The sequence below is a fragment of the Mizuhopecten yessoensis genome, unplaced genomic scaffold, assembly GCF_002113885.1.
Source record: "Mizuhopecten yessoensis strain PY_sf001 unplaced genomic scaffold, ASM211388v2 scaffold4631, whole genome shotgun sequence".
NCBI classification, from domain to species: domain Eukaryota; kingdom Metazoa; phylum Mollusca; class Bivalvia; order Pectinida; family Pectinidae; genus Mizuhopecten; species Mizuhopecten yessoensis.
This window is the reverse complement of record NW_018405643.1, coordinates 1394979-1418638: the sequence shown is the minus strand read 5'-3', so window position 1 is coordinate 1418638 and position 23660 is coordinate 1394979. Positions and strand designations below refer to the sequence as shown.

The 23660-nt window shown below is 35.4% G+C and overlaps 1 protein-coding gene across 4 annotated transcripts in view; it reads right to left on the bottom strand.

The window, feature by feature from the left end:
• LOC110449543 (protein Fe65 homolog) overlaps positions 1 to 23660 on the bottom strand; it is a 159995-nt gene that overhangs the window by 45845 nt on the left and 90490 nt on the right. For all 4 annotated transcript variants that reach the window (XM_021496490.1, XM_021496486.1, XM_021496489.1 and 1 more), the window contains 2 exons: positions 4243 to 4786; positions 572 to 803 (listed from right to left, as the gene is read on the bottom strand). In XM_021496490.1, coding sequence (XP_021352165.1) covers positions 572 to 803; positions 4243 to 4786 — 776 coding nt within the window. The remainder of the gene's footprint in view (positions 1 to 571; positions 804 to 4242; positions 4787 to 23660) is intronic.

The following is a 23660-nucleotide window of genomic DNA, read 5'->3' as shown; positions in this document are numbered from 1 at the left end:
AGACCTTCCATAGACATGACCTCATAGCCTCCCAGCCTCTGTCCCAACTCGGCCCCTGTGGTCATATACACTGACCTGCTTAGGAGAACCGAACACTTGGTTTATCTTCAACAAGCTATTACAAAAAAGGACTTATGTGATTACTTTTTTCCAGAATATTGTTTTAGTGCAAATGGCACCCTGCCTGCTGTATGTTTCAACCATTCTTATTTATAACGTGAAACAATCTAAAATGACCTTGACAAGAATACCGTTTTGTCTAATGCTGAGTCAAGCCAAAACTTAGGACTGAACGGGATACAATAGAACAGCCTAGACACTTAACACTTTCTCGTTTGTTCACTCATTCACCCCTGAAATTTCATAATGGACTATTCCAGTCCTTGAATGGGAAGAGTTCAAATGTGTCTTCAGGGGTGAATGAGTTAACATTGGAACACCTAATCATTTAAGAATCTTTCATAAAACATTACAATCTATTAGGACAAAGTGGAGAAAGTGTTTATGAACCTTTTTGACAATGTGGGGTTTGTATGAACTTTAATATTGTGTTCTATACACGTATACTGACCCCTGTGGGTGTCTGTTCGTCCTCCTTGCTGTCCTCTTTCTCCTCTATGGAGCTGGAGGTACTGGCAGACATAGAGGAGCTGGCAGACATAGACGAGCTGGTCGACAATGGCGTCTTGTTGGAAAGCGCGTACATGTTATCGTTAATGGAGCCATGATGGTGCGAACCGTCATCAGAACGCGCATCTGACTGGATTCCACTGTCATTGGAGTCTGGAGAATTCAAATCAAACCTGAAAAGAATGACGTAAAAATGTATAGCATCATTTTGGTGAGATTTGATTGTGGTACCTTGAAATGTGCATATTTCCCCCCTAAAAATACAGATATATATATAGTGCATATCGAATAAAACGGGGAAAATTTAGTATTAAAAATCTCATTTACCACATATCTTATTTACCATCTGTGTCATCTACCATCCATTTCATTTACCACCTGTCTCATTTAAACAAGGTATTCATGACAAGCTCTGGAAACCTCCAACAATAAACATGACTGATCGATACACAGGTATAGACTTTCCTTATATATGGGTTTTTTTGTTTTTTTTGTTTTTTTTTTGCAGTATGTCGATCTTGTTTAAAGGAAACTGCTTACCAACCGGAAAGCCCTCCAACAATTCAAAAAAGGGTTTTGTACTAAGGATCCTAGACCCACTGCACTTAGTTTTAATGTATACACAGTAACCTCCCTTTAATTTCATTTTAGATATAACTGTTCACTAATTAAGCCCTGCCAGTACACTTTCGCTGAGCAAGTAGCTCATAAAAGTCCTGCAAGGTATATGTTCTTCTTTTCAGAAATGATTTTTCAAAGACACAGTCATGCCGCCGGAAAACAATTACAAATGTGTAGTTACAAGTTTTGGAAGTAGCAAGGGGATTCTTAATGTACCAAGGACAAATACACAGCATTGTAATCAGCACTTATTACATATATCATTAGCCAGACTTTATTGTAAGCTACATGCTACATTACACAAAATACTTGTGATTTGATAATATAAAGAGTTAACTCCCTTAAAACTATACATTTAGTATCATGTAAAACCTCAGAAGAATAGGACCAGGGTTTTATCAGCATAAGCATTCTTTTGTGTGGTTTCTATGTGAAACTAGATTGAAATTTAAAGAATCAAATTAAAGTCCCCGAGATTACCATCTTTAACAACATTTTAAAGCTTGTTCAGAGTGGAACTGTTTTGGAAGGGAAAATTTATGTGAAGAAAGGTAGCATACACCCTTAAGTTTACATGTCACAGGTAACATGTGTCCTTAATTGTCCTCTAAAGCCCACAGGTGTGTCATGACATGATGCTGAGATAGCTGCTTGGAAGTGATTACATCAGTCAGTTTTCCCGCTACCGCTTTATGAGAGGGAAGTTTTTAGTAGAGTAACATGTCAAGGACAGCCAGTCAGTGATATAATATACCACAAACAGGCAATGTCAGCGTAAGGTAGCAGCACCATCTGGTGTCAATACATGGCAGAAATTATGGGATATATGATGTCATCACAAGCTACCATGACCCCAGTTACGGAGGAGGGAGACTATTTTTCGAATGCGTGAGATTTATGGCTCACGTGGCTTGAGACATGTTTTAGCGTGAGTAAGGACGTTTTAGCGTGAGTTTTTGCTCACGCCGTGAGAGTTGGCAACCCTGGTTACCTGACCTTAGTAAATCTTCTAACATGAAATTATTCTTACTTGAAGCACAATCTTCTCACATGACATCAGTGAGTTTTCTCACAAGACAATTTTTTCACTCACATCAGATCAAGCAGATATATGCTTTACTTCCTATCAACAGCCTTGGTCATTCAATAACAAACCAGGTTTTGATGGTAGAGGAAAACCCATGTACCCCCAAGAAACACCGACCTGCAGCCAGTAGCAACTGCCCCAAGTAGGCCTTGAACTCACAGCCCAGTGATGGAGGGTAAGTAATCATTTGGGGTTTAAAGACACGACCTTTAACCATTCTGCCTCAACCCCCACCCACCCAAATCAGACCCATGGAACTTAATCTAAAATAATCAGATCCAAGTGAATTAGATAATCAGACCAACAGAACTTAATCTAAGACAAGTGGCCCATGGGTGTAAATTGAACCCGAGCTGATCCAGACCAGCAGAAAACATTAAACTGAATCACAACTGCAATAATCAAACATTCAATCAAATCTACACAAACAAATCTGCTCACAGAAATGCTTTCTTTATTGACAATAATTTCAATGGAGACAGGCTTCTGTCAGTTTTCTCACTGCCTGGGCGAGTAGGTGCCCAACCAAAACATTACCAAATTATAAATCTGTATTGTGTTGTGTATCTTTGGTATTCCCAGGGCAGGGAACACATTATTGCAATATCTTTATTACCCATATATAATACCCTGATAAGGCAGGTCGTTGCTATAACTTCTCATGCAGGTCTCACATACGATGGCATGTGTTGAGGGTGTTGGATTTCTAATATTCCATGTTTATTGAACACAAGAGGTCCAGGATCCTATATATGATTCAGATAGAACATTGTTGCCTGTCAGTAGACAAAGCTATTTACTGACTGCCTTCCTTGCCTTGCATGACCAGCAATATATTTCTGCACGAAATAAAAGGTAATCTAACACTGGTAATGTATATACACCAAGAAGTATTATCTGGAATTGTATTATAACAATGTTAATATACAAACGCTATCTTAGCAGCATTTAAAGGCACACCCTAACTTAAACCCCATGTAAAATGTATGAAAGGCCATCCCCATATCTCACTAGCTCCTAGACACTCACATGGACGGTTGTTTGTATATCTCACTAAGTTCCAGACAATTGTATGAACATGTAGATGCAGAAATTTCCCAGACAGGTCAGTTTGATTGTCAGGACATATACATCAAAATGCATTATATCTGTCTAAATAGCACCAAGGTCCTATGGAGAATTCTAGTTTCAGGGGAGATAATCCAGTTTCAGGGGAGATAATCCCATTACAGGGGAGATAACAAATTATATAGTATAAATATATAAAAAAGAAGATAAATTTCATGTTTGGCCATTGTCCAATATTGAACCGTGTTTATAATCTAGAACAAAATACGAATTTAAAAGGAAATCTTTTAATTTACCACAAGGTGCTCTTTTCAATATTTTACACAGGAGTATACTATTTAAAAGTCAATAAAGCTTTGGAACTGTCATGAAGGTATAAAAGCTCTATGTGGAAAAGGGAAAATAGCCATAAGAAATCCAATCTTCTTGTGAACTAAATCTCAAGAAATCATCAAACCCTACCCCTCAGCCCCATTTTATCCCTTCTGACACCTCTATATCAGTGGTCAGCTTTAATAGTAATTATTCAAGGTTCTTATATACCACTTTATCACAACCTAGCTCCTAGGTCGTCTCAGAGCGGTTCACACATTATTACCCATGGTTATAGGGCCTTTTGCAACCAGCCACTATCTTTCTCAACTCCCTGGGGAGCATACAGCGGGTGCTGCCACTTTGGCGCACACAGCTAGCATTATACAATTCTAGCACTGTTCAACCACGTCCTCATTTACAGCTGAGTAGACCGGAACAAGCAGAGTAAAGTATCTTGTTCAAAGATACAACACAGTGCCGTGATGTGACTCGAACTCGCAACCCTTACTTCAGTTACTTACTTGAGTTTGCGGAGGTTCTCAACACTAGGCGTTGTCATGGTGCTCTCCGGCTCATCCTCAGTGTCTGGACTCAGCATATTGTTAACCTGCTTTTCCCTGGCCTTTGACTCCAGCATGCTGTAGTATCCCAGGAACCCTCGGTTCTTCTTGCCCGCGTTATCATTCGCCTCCTTCTGGGCCGAGTCCTTCTCATTGGCTCGGTTCAAATCTTCAGTCAGCTTTTTAGTTTCGTACATTGTGATGTACTCATTTTCATTGTCTTCGTCACTAGACAATTCTTCCTCCCCTTCTGAAGAGCTCAGATTTTCACTGGAAGAATCAGAAATGAGACGTTTGTTTTCTGGGGTATAGTTTTTATTGTTGGTTTCTGTAGTACCGTTTTTGTTGGATTTCTGGTCGAGCAGGGATAACGTGCTGATGTCATCAACATCGTCGAAGATACAGGAATCGCGGTCCTCACTTCCGCTCTTCTTCATATTAGAGTTCATACGGTCTTCAAACTGATAGTTGGGGTTGGCAAAACTAAGATACGTATTTTCGGAATCTGAAAATATATAAATTTTTGAAGAGATAAGTACAATTTCATGTAAAAGAATGCTCTTATAAGTCAGTTTTAGTTATACCAATGGGATTCAACACATTGTTGATATACTATATTCCACTGATACAACTTAATACCGAACAATCAGCCCTGAAAGACCATCAATCCATCACAGCGAAATCCCAAACTTAAATTAGCAGAGATTGTCTTAAAAAATATTCCTTAGATAAAGATATGGACGACTCCTTCCAATGATATTAACTCATTCACCCCTGAAATTTCATAATGAACTATTCCAACCTTTGAATTGGAAGAGTTCAAATGTGTCTTCAGGGGTGAATGAGTTAAAGTACAAAATTACAATGTGCAAAATTACACAAGAATTTTGTTTAGCACCATGTGTACTTAATGACCTAACCCCTACATGTGACATGTTTTCATTGGTAGATACATCGATTATGATGTCACATAATAATACTGATGGCATATAACTGTAGTACCTGGTGAGACAATTTTTAAACTCGTTTACCCCTGAATACACATTTGAACTCTTCCAATCCAATGGTTGAAATAGTTCATTATGACACTTCAGGGGTAAATGAGTTACAGTGATTTTCATCATGATGAGAGACTAATATCATGATGTGCTATTCCCTTCCAATTAACCCTTTCACCCCTATGTAACTGTAGTAGACTCTACCATACATTGATCTGGATGAGTCCATTATGGTCTACAGTGGTGAAAGGGTTAACATATATATGAACAATGAGACAGGAAAATGTTCCCCAATTCCTGATGATTCCAGGTCATAATGGTTATCTAAACTTTTGAAGTTTTAAAATAATCAACTGACACATAAACTTCACAACCATCACTTGTCAGTCTCTGTATTAAGAGAACCTAGGAGAGACAAATAAAACTGGAAAATTTAATACAGAGTATCCATTTCTGTCAAGTAAAGTCTTAAACTTTTTATATATTTTGTTTTTATCATTTATAAATATTCGAAAGTGTTGCATATATAACAATGAAATTGTTTGCTTCTTTATCATTTGTGCATCATCTCGCATCACGTTTCCTAAAATTATTGGTAAAACTTCCATTCTGTCAGCTCCGTCTGCCTTAATATAATGGCATTTCAAACTTCAGACAAGAAGCTAGAATGACAGTAAAACATATCTCACACGTTATTTCAATGAAACTTAATTTTTCATAGACAACTTTTTCAAATACAATTTTCACCCATATTTCTATTCAATAAGGCAGGAGAATTGAAGCTGCAGTATTGCAGGTTGAAACAAGTGATTACCAATCTATTACATCCTTCATTTAACATTCCTGACCCCAGAATCAACACTCTGAAAACATCACGCTTAAATGGCTGCATCGGCGCCAATGTCAAAGTAACTTGGCTGACAAGGCTGGATCTACGAGACAAATTTGTTTGACAGTTGTACTTTTGTGAAGGTAATTAAATATATCTTCAGCTGTTCACAACATGATGCTGGCATACAAAACTCAACACCGTGGGGTGGGACGTCTGAGGGTATTGATGCAGGCTATTACTGAGCATCACCAATACTTATAACTGCATTAACGTCAGTTATAATCTTATTTCTTATACATCTCCGTATATATTCCTTCAGGGTCTCAGTGCTTTCTTCAACGATCATCATCAATTTTCAAAATGTGTTATCCGCATAGCTAGTTGAATAAACTGCTATTGTATGAAGCTAACAATTTTTTTTTTTAAATAAAACACAAAACCTCTTAAAGGTAATAACCCCTGAAAATAATCATTTTGATATATTTTAGGTGTAAATAGAAAACAAAGACATTATATTTTGTGTTATCAAGTCTCAGCAATGCTTTCTCTGTTTGAATTTTAATGAAGCAATGCTTTTTCTTTTGGAAATTACTGAAGCAATGCTTTTTCTTTTGGAATTTTACTGAAGCAATGCTTTTTCTTTTGGAATTTTACTGAAGCAGTGCTTTCTCGGTTGGAATTTTACTGAAGCAGTGCTTTTTCTTTTGGAATTTTACTGAAGCAATGCTTTCTCGGTTGGAATTTTACTGAAGCAATGCTTTCTCAGTTGGAATTTTACTGAAGCAATGCTTTCTTGGTTGGAATTTAACTGAAGCAGTGCTTTTTCTGTTAGCTTGCAGGAGGTCTCGATGTGGGTGAAAATCGGGTTCCTAAAGAAAACCCATGTGGTTGTCAGGACAGGTGACCCCATACCTTTTCACATCCTATCAAGACCCTTGGTGAAAGGCAAGTGCGCTATCCACTGCGCACCCAAACTAAACTGAAGGGTGGAGTTTAATGTTGATTAATCAACAGTTGCTACCAGAATAATTCTGTAACCTAAAGAAACCCAAACAGATGTTGCATGGTCAAACCTGTGACTCAGGGTAACAAATAATAATGGGTGACTAGCTCTAGAGTTATAAACAACGGTGGATTGGTGACTAACAGGAGATTATATATAATACGTAGACAGTCACAGTAACTCTGTCCCCAAATGTTTTATGTCACAGCAAAATGATTAAGTAACGTCATAAAACTTGTCCTGTACAGCAGACACAGAAAGCTAGGAGTCATAGCGAGCAAATCAAACCTGGCAATCCTCTTTTCACTAATGGACCAGACTTAGATCAATGACGAGACAGTTCCATCGTCAAATCTCGTGGGTGACAGACATGAAATTACACATCTCAGCCAGAGATGCTTCTGTCTGACAGTAAACTTTCCAACTATTTTGTCATCAGGTTTTATATGAGACAGGACCGGTACCTGGCGACACAGCTGGTCCATACCCATCACTATAAGGTGTTTCTCAGGGATCGGCTCAATGGAAAAAATATAACGTCATAGCATGGAAATCACAAATATTCAACCTGCCTTTAAAATTTTCTAGGTAACAAATTTTTATCCATTTGTAAATTCCAAATATTAATTGTCAGAATATCTGTTTATACTTCACTGGCCCAATTAATAAAAAAGGCATTTTTTATCAAAATTTTCTGTAATTTAAAGCAGCAAAATATTGCAAGGACAAAGGACATCTAGAGATATCTTTTCTTCATATCACCATTCTTGGGAGAGGAGGTAAGAGCAATTCACAAAAAGATGATGCCACACACTCATCAACAACAGAATTAATCATTTAATTATTTTTTTAAACTGGAGTACTTGGGGGGGGGGGGGAACCCCATCGACCTGCGGCCAGTACCTTGCGACTACTAAATGTAGGCCCCAAACCCACGACCCAGTGGTAGAGGGCAAGTGATTTTAGAGAGTCCGGTACCTAACAACACAGCCGCCGCGGCTCCAAGTTCCAAGTGGCAAAATGAAGTATCTGCTATGGAACTTTGATTCAACATATAATGTTGATGTGTCCTTGTATTAATGTACTAATGTAATATAAAACAGAGGAAATTAAATATAAAAAACATCTATACATCTTTCCAAAATAAAATAAAACTGTTCTCAATCCTTAATCTGCAGAAAAAAATGAATATTAAACTTATATCTCTATAGGAAATGAAGCAAAAAACTTTTAGTTCAACTTTCTCGGAAATGAAGCATTAAAAACCACTAATTAATCTTATGATATAAAATATCTCCATATCTCTCAGAAAGGAAATATGATCGAACTCCAGTGTTACTCTCTAGGAAATGAAATACTAAACCTTCCTTATTATTCTTGCAGATGCAAATTAAGAAACTTCGAGTTTATATCCAGAAAATGAAATACAAAACTTCCAATTAATCTCCAGGAACTGCTTTGTTAATGGTAATTTCAGGTTTAACGACCTCCTGTCACCAGAAAACATATCATTAACAATGAAAACACACCGACTAATGGACGAGACAGGCGAGAGTTAGGCTGGGGCGAATCCTTTAGGAGTAATGGCCAACCCTAATTAATAGGTCTCCATCATCGTAATCAATCAGTCCGACCATCCCAACAACATAACCTTACAGACCCGACCTCGGAATGGTAAAACTGCAAGTGAGAGATTTCCTTTGAGGGCCAGGCTGGTCATGTGGAATCTCCAAGTACCTCCTCAACATTTGAGCAGTTTAAATTGATGAACACATCTTTTGAAATTCTTGCATGCATTGAGGATAGTGTTACTAGAATTCTGTTCACAAATCAAGGCTTTCACACTTCCAGAAATCCTGCAACAAAGTTTTTTCGGAAATATTTACAATTGCTCTTCATTGCCACTATAGTACTGCGTATATATAAAACTTCTTACAATGTCTTTGAGTTATGAAACCCAAGACTTTGTTCTGAAGATCATGCCATTATTGTAATTGTGATGTTATCATAACCATCGATAGTACACTAGCCTTCCCAAATTAGGGTATGAAAGGTGTCTAATTTTGAAACACAAACGAACATGAGAAGATACCTTAAGGAAATATGGAATATCTTGCAACTTTCTTTGCTTCTTTTTATTAACCCTTTCACCCCTATGTAACTTTAGTAGACTCTACCATGCATTGATCTGGATGAGTCCATTATGGTCTACAGTGGTGAAAGGGTTAACATATTCAGATAACAATGGAGATAAATCAGCTGTTGGCTGTTCAACTTATTAAAAATTTACCTCAAATATAAAGAACAAAATTAATACAAAATTTAAAAATCATTTTACTGTCATAATCGGTTAATCAAAGTTAATACAATGTACTGCTTTATGGTATAGTTAATGCATCGGTTCTCGGTGATGAAAAAAGACATATTTATGGGATAAATTCAGATATGTTGTGTATTATAAGGGATGCAACAGTAAGACCTAGTAATATCACTTCATATTCCTTGTTCACTGTAGCAAATTTTACTATATTGTTTCATGAAAATACCACGGAATTCTTACATATATACTGTAATTAATGTATTTAAACAGTGTATAAATCTTTGATAAAATACAGATTATTTTTCTTTAATCTTATTAAAATCCAAAGCTGTTATGTGTTAACCCTTTCAACACTGTAGACCATAATGGACTCATCCCGATCAATATATGGTAGACTTTATTAAAGTTAAATAGGGGTGAAAAGGTTATTGCTTCTTTTCACTGGTTCTGGTATTAATTCTTTATGATAACCACTTGCTGGACAGTGACATTAAAAAGGAATCTTAATTAAAATTTTGCCATAACAGCCGATGAAATATTACACCTAATATGACTTCTAAGTGGTCGGTACACAAAATCCCAAACCACAGGAAGAGTGATAGGAAATGATCAAGAGAAAAGCTGGCTGGTTGACAGCCGGGCCAGACGCTGCGTTATTTACTGTCGTGTAACAAACACCAACAGGAAGTGGACCCAGACAAACCCACATTTCAGGATCGGTAAATATTCCTTGCTTTAAATTTCCCAATTGAAGCTTCAATCAGGAAATGCAAACTTCTGAAGTTGTCGTCAGGGGAACAAATATTAACGGTCAATCCTGAGTTTTAGACAAGCTTTCACAAAGCAAGGTTTTATATTTGTACAAATGTATTTAGTTCCACAAATATCTATTTTCAAACACCGCTGACATTCATGGAAATGAAAATTACATTTGTGATAATAGTATTTTCCTTGTTTTTGAGAACCAACTTTTTCAAATCTATTTGATTTCTATAATAGTTCAGATAAAGTTTTTTAGTGTCCTTAAAATCTTTATCTACCTTCAAATCTACTTTTATCTATAATTTTTAAATGACACAATATGGAGATACAATAACAGTAATTTCATGATGGACTATTCCAACCTTTGAATTGGAGGAGTTAAAATGTACTTTTAGGGGTGAATGAGTTGATTAATTTATTCAGGTTTGGTTAAAACAAATATATTCATTTATTTTTTATTTTTTTATTAATTCAATCAGTGTTATAGGAAATATACCATCATGATCGCCAGGGAGTGCCCTGTCAATATTTATTTTGTCTGTGTGTCCAGACAGTAAGGACGGGTCTGGCAGCTATGGTTACATGTTCACACTGCAATAATCCCCCTTAAATAGCCAATCAATGTGCTGCTTTGCCTATAGCAGAACATCTAGATTCAAAACTATCATTTATCATCCAATTTTCCATGGAGGTAATCTCCACTGTTATCCCTTGTGGACAGATTCTCTTTATTTTTATCACAATTTACATGCAGAAAGTTTTGCCATAAATAAGGATTATTATAAAATACAGTTATTGTTTGCATGTCAGATTATTTTTGCGAGAAAAAGCAGGAGAAAAGCCGATGTTATTTATTCAGGCAACATATATAACATTCAAAACTAAAACTGTTAGTCAAAGGCTTAATAAAACAAGGCCTCACAAGCGAAACATTAAATCCCCTCGCATTCACACATCGTGACATATGTAAGAAGAAATGAAGTTGCAACTTTAATGTAAAAGAGATGACAAAGTTTTTTCTAAAAATAGTACCAACAACCTTGACCTTCGACATAAAACCCCGAAACGAGAATTTGTTCAAAGGCATTGCCAAGTACCAAACACTTGAGGAATGAAGTCGCTAGAGCGATGACAATCTTTTTCTAAAAATAGTAAAAGTGACCTTGACCTTCAACGTAGAAACCTGAAATGCGAAGTTGTTTAAGGTATTGTCATACCTAACATTTCTTTTAAGTTTCATGAAATTCCATTGAGAAATGAAGATGCTAGAGCAATGACAAAGAGTATACAATTGTTTCATGGCTATCTAGGCCGAGGGCAAACAGTTCCACAGGGCTTCCCGGCCTACCGAGGGATGATAGTTTTGACAGTTCCCCAAATAACCATGAAACAATTGTTTTATTACCAAATAAATATTAGTATTACTGCTGCATGCAATGTTGCCATTGCTTCAACACTGAGTCGCGGTCACCGAAACGCTTGAAGGGGGCTCTCGAGGGGGGATTTCTGCGCATCGAATTCACGCCGGGTAACAGTTCTCTCTGACCGGGAAAACAGTTTTGACTGTTTCACCCCTACAGCCGAAATTGGACATACAATAATAACACATATGTACGGGCGGAATCCTATATTCCCTGGAACTTTCGTTACGAGGGTTGATAATAGCTCCCCCGTCCCCTGTCAACTATGTAATTGTATTCTCCCTTAAAATCTTAAGTTAACAGTATGATTTATAGATGTTTACATGGATTTCATGGCGATCAAATATGATCGACCTATCAGCCCTGTGATTGGTTGTACGTTTCAATTGTTTCAATTGTGACGTCATGCCTAGGACAAGTACATGACATCACAGACTCATGCACTGGAGTCAAAATGGCGGCTTTTTACATTTCAAGGTTGCATGAAAATTGTTGTTTTACACGAATAAATGCCACAAATCTTGATTATATGATAAAAAGGATCTTACACTCGTTTGCATTTCATATCTCATATGAGATTTATGAAACTCGTCACAAATTTTTCATTTTAGCTAGCCAGAGGCTCGCTAAATTAACAGACTCGACTCGATAATGACTCGATCGTTTCATAAATCTCATCTGAAATGGAAACTCATGTAAGATTCTATATATAGTAATTTTCTTTTTTTCATACATCAATGACTTCTTTTGGTTATGTACCTGAATACTTATTACCTTAGATTTACATACTGGTAGATCACCTAAAGCAGCGTATCCTTACATTTGAATTTCTTATTTTGTTGATGACTTTTGACATGTCCTTGACATGCTGACCTTTGACCTATTTTTAACAACTTTCAGGTCATGACACTATATATGTTACTACAAGACTGAACTTACCCTTGAGTTTTTCAATATTACAACTATGAAACTACACCATTTATTATAAATGAACTCATTTTGAAACATTTAATCTAGATACGAAATATTTATGAGCAATTCTCCGACAAATGATAAGTACTTTTTTCCCAAACAACAGCAGACATACTGGCACCTATGGATGTCATTGCAATCCTTATTTCATTATACGAAAACAACAAATTTAGTTTTTGTTTGATTACAAACGTGATATTGTCAGCTTTATAAAAGCCCTGTCTAGCAAGCTTTCGGACAATAATGAAATTGTTTCAAAACTCGGAGCATTCAGATGTCAAATCACCAAACAGACATTTAATTAAGTCTCTAGCCTCAACATTTTAAAGGTTTTACAAAGAACTACAAACAGATCAATTTTCCATGATAACCTGTCACAATTTTGTAAAGTTCCGCTAATGTCAGGAAGTTCCCCTAAGGCTTCAACTTTGTTACGGACCACAAAACCATGAAATAACAATTTATAAGTAAATGATTTTCATTCTGTTCTATATTCTGATGTCGCAAACACTTGCCTTTTCTAATTTTCCTTTGCAGACAAAAATTCATGTGATGTGCATGTAAACGAAATGCAACAATAACGTAACATTCCCAAACATTATATTTGTGTGCGAAATCATGTTCATTTCAAAGGAATATGTTTAACGGACTCTACAGTACAATTTCAGCTAGCTATATTGTACAATTACAATCACATTTACCATTTTTGCTTATGAAACATGAATAATTTCAACATAAGAAATTAATCAAAATATTCATATCACAAACCTGAATCTACAGTTATCATTTCCTAATACCAATTTTATGTGTTTGATAAATGTACAAAAATAGAAAGACATAACGTGCCTAAAGTTTCATTGTGTAAGGATCACTGTCCTACTGCCTTGTGTGTGTTTTTTTTACACATACAGTAACCTCCCCTTCAGGTTCTAGTTAGATACAATTATAGCACAGTTATGCCAAAGCACTTCCATTGAACAGGTACCTCAGTAGGTTAGAGCGACATTACAAAAATTTAAAGCAGGTCCGAGGCCTATGTGGAGCAGTAACCATGCAGGTACTGGCTGTAGGTCGGTGGTTTTTCTCCGGGAACTCCGGCTTTCCTCCACCACCAAAACCTGGCACATCCTTAAATGATCGTAGCTGTTAATAGGACGTAAAACACAAACAAACAATTTCTTTTTACGCTCAAAACACTTTGTTATTCAAGGAGTCCGGCAAGGTATGGTTTTCTTCTCAGATATTGATGTATAAATTGATACTATATAGGCATGTCGGTAAAACAGTTTCCAATATGTATACTTATACAGGTTTGACAATGGTAAGGGGATCCCTAAGAAACAGGAAAATATATTTAGAAAAAAAAATGTATGGAAAAAAGTTTTTACCAGGGCAAAAACATGAAAAATATTTTTGATAAGCCTTTTCTAATGAAAATTCAAGAGACTTTGTAAGCTCTGTATATCAGTACACTCCCTTTTTACAAATAATAATAATTACAACCTAGTTCGTAGGTCGCCTCAAAGCGGTTCACAAATTACAATCCGTGGTTATAGGGCCTATGCAACTAGCCAATATTTATCTGAACTCCCTGGGGAGCATACAGCTTGTGCTGCCATTGCGGTGCTAACAGCTATAGCATTCAACAATTCTAGCACTGCCCAACCACGTACTCATTTACAGCTGAGTAGACTGGAACAGGCGGAGTAAAGTGTCTTGCTCTAAGATACAACACAGCGCCGTGACCTGACTCGAACCTGCAACCCTTCAGTCACGAGCCCGGCGTCCTACCACTAGACTAGCAAACTGATATCGAGGAAATTTTCATATGTATATGTGTGGCATAAATATATTTTGTATGTCTGAAACAATTAAAATAGACTCATAAAATTCAGAACATGGAAATATCACAATTTTAACAATGAGAATATGACAATAAAGGGTAAATTATTGAAACAAATTGTATGTTGCAAGATCGTATCAATTTTTAAGGAAACAACGAAATTCTTAAAATCTTTCATCCATTTATTGAAGAAAACCAATGGACCATCTAAGTTTAACTTTATACACAAACAATGTACATATTAAATGTGTCGCAACATTTCAAGACCGACTGGTCCATTTGTCAAGCTAGGTACTATGACTCTCCTATGGAGATTGTAAGCTCCTGGACAAGACAAATGCTAGTCACTGACAGTATGATGGTTATTTCTGTATCAATATATATCGGTGTATGTATGGGAACACCCGAGAGATTATTGATAAGTTATTCTCACACGACAACAAGCTGTCACTTACATGCCTGTCAAAAGCAATGTGTCATAAAATATTTTCTGGTTGTCATATATGCTATACTTTTGAAAAGCGTATTTTTTCCGACATTGAGATTCCCAGGGGGAAAGGGCACAGCAGACAATGAAGTGACACTCCCTAGTTTTCCGTATATCCAATATCCCTAATGGTGCTGTAAACATTTCCACAGAAAGGCAAAACTGATTCCGCTTTTTACATGCGTCATAAATCTAGCACGGTTCACAGTACCCATTCTCATCTAAGATCACCCTCATGGTAGTTCTACTAGGCCATTAACGTCACCTTGTCTTTACGACAGGCCCCTACAATGGTATTGTTGTATCCCTGTCCAGTGATGAAACATGACGATTACTAGCTGTAGGAGATTTACATCATATATATATATACAGACGTCATGGCAGTCGTCATATACCCCAGAACAGTGAGTCGTCTCATTCCCTGAATATCTGTCTCAGAATGGGGACATCTAGTTGTTGAGGCATTTATTGAAATGTATAACCATTCGGATCTTATACGTGTTATAGCCAGAAATCACTGAATACAGAGGTTTCAATATACACAGAAATGTATACTACTGGCCCAGATTATAAATGCCGGATTTTTACTGGTTTCTTAATTATACAGAATTTTTATTGATATTTTATGAATTTTTTTGGGGGGAAATTTCTCGAGTTTAAAAATTAAAGTTTAGACTTTTTCTAATTGTATAATTGATCAACGTGAATATAAGGAAAAGGGAATAATAAACTATGTGTTGAGTTTAAATATCACTTAATTCATTTAAACCGATCGTAGCAGTTTCTGCTACAGGATCCTGGAAACATTCTATACTGCTTTGTCATTTTTTGTTCTGAGATGGCCCCGGATAAAATGGAACATTACATGAATTATGCATGTTATATATTCACCATTAAGATGATAAACGAGAGATTCTTCTCTAGTAGTCTTAGTTACATGATCCTATAATGAAAGCCCTTCATCCACAAATCTACGTTACACCGTATTAGCTTTTATTTTTATGCACTATCTCATAAAAAATATTTTTCTCACATGACTCCTGCAAAATTTTTCTTAATACAGCTGCAGAAACAGACATATTCATTAAAAATGAGGAACAGTCTGTCTGTAATAATGGGTAAAACAGCTTCTGATTTATCGTATGATAAATGCAGCCGTATACGCTGACACTGGTTTGAGATTATCCTGCCGTCACATGATCCCTCTATTTAGTTGTATTAGCAGCACTCAGGAAGCAATAAAAGAACCGGGGAGTGACAAATTTGTCGTCTACAAATATCCATAGGTTAGTTGATAATTGGAGGCAGGGATGCGAGTGTCTTGATGGGTAAACACTGTCACAGAGTCTTGAGAAAATGTATATTTCTTCTGCGGCTTCTCTCCGCACTGGGTAAACAATAAAGTGACACATGTCTCCTTACCAGTGTATGTTGGGTAGTTTCCGCTCTTAATATTGCGCGAATTGCCAGCGGTATATATAAAGAGATTAATATTTAGCTACAGGAATGGCCTTTGCTTTCCGGAATGGTTACTTAGCGAGTTAGATGAATTACATTTTAGGAAAGTAAGATATATTTCTCTTTGTTAATTACAGTTTTCTTGAGACTTTCTTGAATCAATAACACTGTCCATTTCCTTACCAGATAATACTAAAGACACCGCTCTTACCACACTCTGATTGGCCTTGATATTTCACTTGAAAACAATCTCCACGGAGCAATGTCAATCTATAACCACTACCGGATGTACAAATGAAAAACACTAGAAAATGTCTGTAAGACATAAATGCCCCCACTCATGGATCAGGGACGGGACGGACATGGGCAGCACTATATGCCCCCCATTTTATGGCGGAGGCATAAAAAAAGACCATTAACAGTAAAATCTTGGAGGTTATCATGCTCGAGTAAGCTGTAGACCTTCACATTTTCACACACATATTTACATTCGGGTGGGAATTATTATCTATAGGTGCACCTGTTTATTTTTTTTTAATCATTCAGGAAACTGGAGTATAACCAGGGTAAACCATATCATCAGATGCAAAACACAGAAAAATATATTTTATTTATTAAGTAGCTGACTTAAAGGCAATCTAACCTAAACCTTGTTAGTGAGTTTGTTTAAGCCTTACAACACCGATATTTTCTACCAATTACTCTTGTGCTGTAAGTTACCAAGACATATCAAACTTATACACGCTACAGAAGACACACAATGCGTTTTTCAATAACGCAACAAAGGCTAATGAGCTTTATGCTCACAGGAAAATGATAACAGTTCGTTAAAATAAAATATTACAGATGTAATTGTGCCTCTAATTTTTACACCGTGTCACATTCCTTTATTTCTTTCGGCATTGGAAGCACCGTAAATGTTAGCTGTCAAAGTTTTCCGATTTTTATCCAAAATTTCTTCCGACATGGTGAAATGGGAATAGTAAATTGAAACATTGATCAGGGGATAGCTCACATGTAGACCGTCCATTACATGCACCGAGGAGTCAGAATCGTTAGTTCTATAACATATATCTACCCATTAACTCTCCGCGTGGATGACCATGCACTGTTCAGTTAACCGCACAACATGTAAGGCATGTTTTTTTTTATCAACCATGATAAAAGTTATATGTATTCAATACTTTCACACACTTTCTGTCTAAATTTCTGTCCCAAGTTCAAATTTACGCCAACAAAAATACCGAATCTCTGCTCTTTAGTTATTCTCGTTGTGACTTTCGTGTGCAATGGAATACAGTTACATTGGTAAGGATATATATAACTTAACCAACATTTACATTTATCATCTAAAATTACGCCAAGTGTATTCCAACAAAACCAGTGTTCCTCACAGTAATACTCCCCATGGTATACAGACATGGCCTCAGTTTAAACCCAAGGGGTAGTGTGCTTTCGTATCCATGAAACAATATCTTCCATCTTTTACTGATGGGGAAAAAGCGGTCTCCGTAGGCAAGCTCAGATGACGTTTATAAGGAAGCTACATTAAGTATCCCTATAGAATGAGATGAGACAATTTCTTGGGCATGTAGTTTCATAATTGGTCATTTCAAGGCTGGGTTGAGCACCAAAGTAATTATAAACCTTCTACCCCTGTATGGGTCACCGATCAGTGGAGCATTTATTATAGTATTGATTGCTGGCCAATTCAAGCCCATATCCAGTAATCTTGAGCCAAGAACCTGGTCATGAACCATCACTTACAAAATATAAAACGGTAATGGTAAAGGATATTTATCAGCCCTACCACTCTGTAGTAAGTTAAGCACAGCTATTTCCGTTCTAGACTTTCCTCATAAGAAACATCTCTATCCATGAAAGCTATGTGAGCTTACTCGTAAAAAACACATAATTTTATTTTTAAATTGAATTACTTAACCTTTACCTTGTGTGTCCTGTTTTGAGGAAAGTAATGTTCAAAGATGAAATTTATTTAATAATAAATGATCAAAAAATTTCCATTGGATATAAAAAAAAATTCTTTGAAATGTTGTTGACAATATAAGAATTCTTGTGATAAGCTTGCTTGATTGGCCGATAGGTTATAACACGGGTCATCTAAACCCGTAATGGTTTCCGTACTTGGATCCAGCTAATGGCTCCATGGTGATGAGTACATTAAAAGAACAGGGGGAAGTAACTCTATAATGCCATGATAGTAACAATCTTTAATGAAAAGTGATATTCAACATGTAAGGATTCTGAAAATTGCTAAAGCCAATATAGTCAACTTGAATTACCAGAAAACTTTTCAAATCAGGAATGCACTTGTATAAGGTTGAATAAGGAGCTTGGTACCAACATGTCAGCTACAGAATACCGTACAATATGTATATGGGGCAAAGAAGTAATTCCAACAGTGTGGACAAGTTTAGGTTGTCAAATTTTCGGAGCAATCCGCTCCTTTATCAAGACACAGTGAAACAGAACAGTTACATGTGCATATACAGGTACATCATATTACAAGAAGATAGAACTGATATACTATATATATATATATATATATATATACCAGGAAAGTTTCGCTGGAGTTTATTTTTTTCGCCTTTTTTTGCCCACCATAATGAAGGCTAATTTATCTTTACACCAAAAACAAGTAAACAGTATAATTAACATAGTAAATAAAAGTGAAAGAAAGATGAAATTAACAAGGGGCGGAAATAAATCATGGGAGAAGGACAAACGTTTCACTGTATACAGTGACAAACTGAATTTCAACTAGTGCATGGGCTTCAAAATAATAATTTTGATATCAACTTGAGTGAGCTTGCACTTATTGAAAGATGATATCTATACTACTGTATGACGCAAGGTTTAACCAGGAAACTTGTAGCCTTAAGGCCTCAATCTGTTTTTTATTCTGTGAACCGACTCTGTCCCGCCGATGAAACAATTATCTTGTGAAAATTAATTGCCACAAAATACATTCAGAATTTAAGGGGATACAAAATCTATAACTATACATAATGCATTGTTGTCCTAAGTGGATAAAACATGAAATTTATCTACAAATAATCAAAGTGTGCATGGCTTACGGCACATTGGCCTTACAGACAGGCTGGGATCAAAGTGACTGGCATTTGTCCCTTGTCACTATCGTCACGGTACTTATATACAAGTCGTCGAATGAACATAAAAGGTTTATAATTTAGCAATAATTGTCAGGCGGATGAAATCTTCAAAGTGTAGTGTTTACTTTCGGTTGATTAATGAAATTTAAAGGCAGGAATTTTGAAATTAATCACACCAGATGAACAAAACATTTCACATTTCCACACAAGCGCCATTAGAGTGGGTGTGTTCTACCGGTTTATTAGATATCTTTACACAGCAGACAAGGCAAATTATCAAGCTGTCTGCCAATAATCAGAATCATTGCGACGAAAAATGCCTGCTTGATAATTAGAGTTTTGTGGTACGTTAAACAATGTATTAATTGTGACTGTGTTTCTAAATGTCACGATTCCCTCTTAGATTTGTTTTGACTAAGTTATTAACCTTCCGGGTCCTCCAAGAACAGCAAACATTGCAACATGTGGAAAATCCTTGATAAAGCATGAAGTATCAATAAGGATGAGGTACTACTAGGATACTGTGGCTACAGACGTGTCAATTCTGTAGCTCAAATAAGACCTTAAACACCCCTGGAGTTTGTGCAAACAATTTTGTGCATTAACCAGAATATCATTTACAATATTTGTATGAAACCAGATTTAAAAAAAAAAAATGTATTTCTTTTCAACTATGCACGGCAAATGCCGTGTTGAGCTGGAAAATGACTATATATGGCCTTTCATGCACAGTCAATTTAAATTGTTTACAACACACATTTTTTACATTAGTTTAAACAGAAAATCTGGCAATGTTAATTTTCATTGAAGTGTTCGTAGGCTTTAAGTCAGGTATTCAAATAATGTTTTTTGATTTATCAAGTTAAGGATGTACGGTAATCTATCATAATGTACCTCTTTTACAAAAGAGTTCTCTACTAAGAAACCTGTATACCATGTTTGGTAAATAATGGTTTAGACTAGATTAATGGTTAGATAAATATTACTTGTCATTTGTCTGAGAAAATGTGATATCAATTGAAATAAAATCCAATATCTTTTATAAAATGTAATTATCTTGATCATCTTAGACCTTGATTTGCCTCGTTAGGAAATTAATTGACCCTGACATTCAGTTTGATTTGAATAATTTAATATGATCAAGGAGGTTCAAATTAACTGCGTCAGTACAAAAACGAGGCATTTTACAAAACAAAATGTTTGAATATTAAATTATGTGAAATTAAATCAAATACTACAATCCACTAAAAAAAATAAGCTGGGAGAAATTAAATTTGATTTAAAACATTCAGTTTTGAATTATTAAAATTAATCATTTGTGAAATTAAAGCCAACTGCCATAAAAAAATATTTTATGGATCCATCATTCTTTAATCCTTTCACCCCTATGTAACTTTAGTAGACTTTACCATGCATTGATCTGGAGGATTCAATTATGGTCTACAGTGGTGAAAGGGTTAATAAAGCATTTAATCAAATTCTGAAATTTATTGATACTGCTATCATTATAATCAACCTATATAACTTACATCTTCTTTCATTTAATCAATATATCTGAATGCATTTGAATTTCATATCACATTCATTTAAAATTGATTAAAAGTCCATTTGATTTCAAAATTGTGAAAATTCATGCATTTCATTTAGATATATATACCATGTGCAATAGCAGTAACAGATGATATTGCATTAGCGATAAAATTTCCCGTATTTGGTTTTCGATGTTAAGTGGTATTCGTGCATTTAGGTAGTATGGAAATAATACATACAACTTCCACAAATGGTCTGTCGTGAATGATAGTTAATTCCAAAGTGTTAATAAAACTAGTTTGAGAACAATATGAATGATATATTACGATCGTTTAAGTCATGAAAACATCGCAGAAGTTTACGAGAAACAATAATCGTAAAAACATGAGAAATGCATTAATATTACTTATTGTGTTCTTATATCTAAAAGAAACATAAAATAAAATTTTGAATAGCCCATTTGGTTAAGATAGCAACAATTGGTCTATTGTCTGAATTGCCACTGTATAAAGTGTATATTTAGCTTATGATGTAAGACCTTCATTTACTTCCTGCTAGAAACAACAGAATATTTCATGATGTAAATAAGAGTATGTACCATAAAGTTAAAATATGTTATTCCCACGACCCATATAAATCACTTCTGGTAATACATCATACTTTACTGACTTATAGTTGAGTGTTTAAAGAAGAACCTACTTGTGTTAAATGCAGAGTGTACTGAAAATGTTACACTTGACCAATGTTACTAGCCAGGAATAATCAAAATGAAAGATGAATGCCTTGACAGGGGAAGTAACTCTCAGCCAGAAAATGCCTTTTTGCCTTCTTCTATACAGAAGGGAAACTACTCCAAGTCGACAAGTGGAACTCTTCTAATTATAAATGCTGTAGTGGTACATTTCACCTTAGTGCCTAGGAAACAACATGTTTTTCATGTAAGACTTTTCGATACTAATTACTTGCTATATAAAACGTCTGTTTTACAATGTAAGATCTTTGGATACTTGCTATTATGGAACACCTGTTTTATAATATAAGGCTTTTGGATACTTGCTATATGAAATGCCTGTTTTAAAATGTAAGACTTTTGGATACTTGCTATTATGGAACACCTGTTTTATAATGTAAGGCTTTTGGATACTTGCTTTATGAAACATGTTTTATAATGTAAGACTTTTGGATACTTACTATATGAAACATATTTTAGGATGTAAGACTTTTGATACTTGCCATATGAAATGCCTGTTTTAAAATGTAAGACTTTTGGATACTTGCTATTATGGAACACCTGTTTTATAATGTAAGGCTTTTGGATACTTGCTTTATGAAACATGTTTTATAATGTAAGACTTTTGGATACTTACTATATGAAATATATTTTAGGATGTCAGACTTTTGGATACTTGCTATATGAAACACCTGTTTTAAAATGTAAGACTTTTGGATACTTGCTGTATAAAACACCTGTTTTATAATGTAAGACTAATTTAGATCCTTGTCACATGAAACCATCTGCTATATGATGTAAAACCTAACTATGGAAATTTGCCATTATATAAAACATCTGTTTAATGCAGTTCTAAGCGATCCCATCGCTGATAAGGAAACAGGGAAATTTTAAGTGATCTCCAGGGGCAGAAACTTCAGGTGCTCCTGAAATTTTTATTACATGGACCAAGTTTGATACATAATTCTCACAATAGCGAGATGTTAAGAGATACTCACGGAGGTAGTATATCAAAATACTCAGGAATCAATGTGAATTTAAGGAATTTTATGCAGAACCATCTTTCTTTTGACAGAACTTCAAAGAAAATATACAATTTTTGCAATAAAAAACTCACAATACTGGTACAGTATATATGTTAAAAGGTGAAAGTCAGGTGATGAAGTATTTATTGGTAAAGAGATCATAGTCAGTATTTATGTTTAAATAAATCATTGGATGTTTTAACATCTGACTATTAAATGTGTTAGACATATATGCATACTGGCAACTTTTAAAAATAACCTGATGAATTCAATTCACCTCGCCTGATGTATAAATAGACAAGGCAAAGACGGACATTTCTCATGAATCATATGTCAAATGGTGATGATGCTTCTAATCATGTTTGGAAAGACAAACTGTGAGAAGTGTTGATCGGTGTCGGTCAGGACTGGATCACTGAGCTATCTGAGTTGGCAGGGTAATTGTCTCATACTTCTCAATAAGGATTAATTATCACTATGTTATAATTTCTATGAAATTCAAAATTGCATTTCATCGTGTCTACAACTTTTTCAGATATCTTAAGCATCATCTTATGTAACATTATAGATATAATATAGCTGTTATGACAAACTTGTGTTGCTTGAACAAGAACAGTGTATTCCTTCTTTGACCAAATACCATAAGATACAAAGCTAATGATACGCCATAATTGGGAGCATGATAAATATTTTCTTCTTGTACGCTTAAAGTGAAAATTTACATTTATCTTGCCTTACTAAATCAGTACAAAAATATAGACACTTTCAGGTTCATAATTCTATATTGCAGGAATGTAACAAGAAACTTTCCAGGTACAGATTTAAGTTTGTGGAAGTAAAACGTTTTAACTGCTAGAAAAGAAT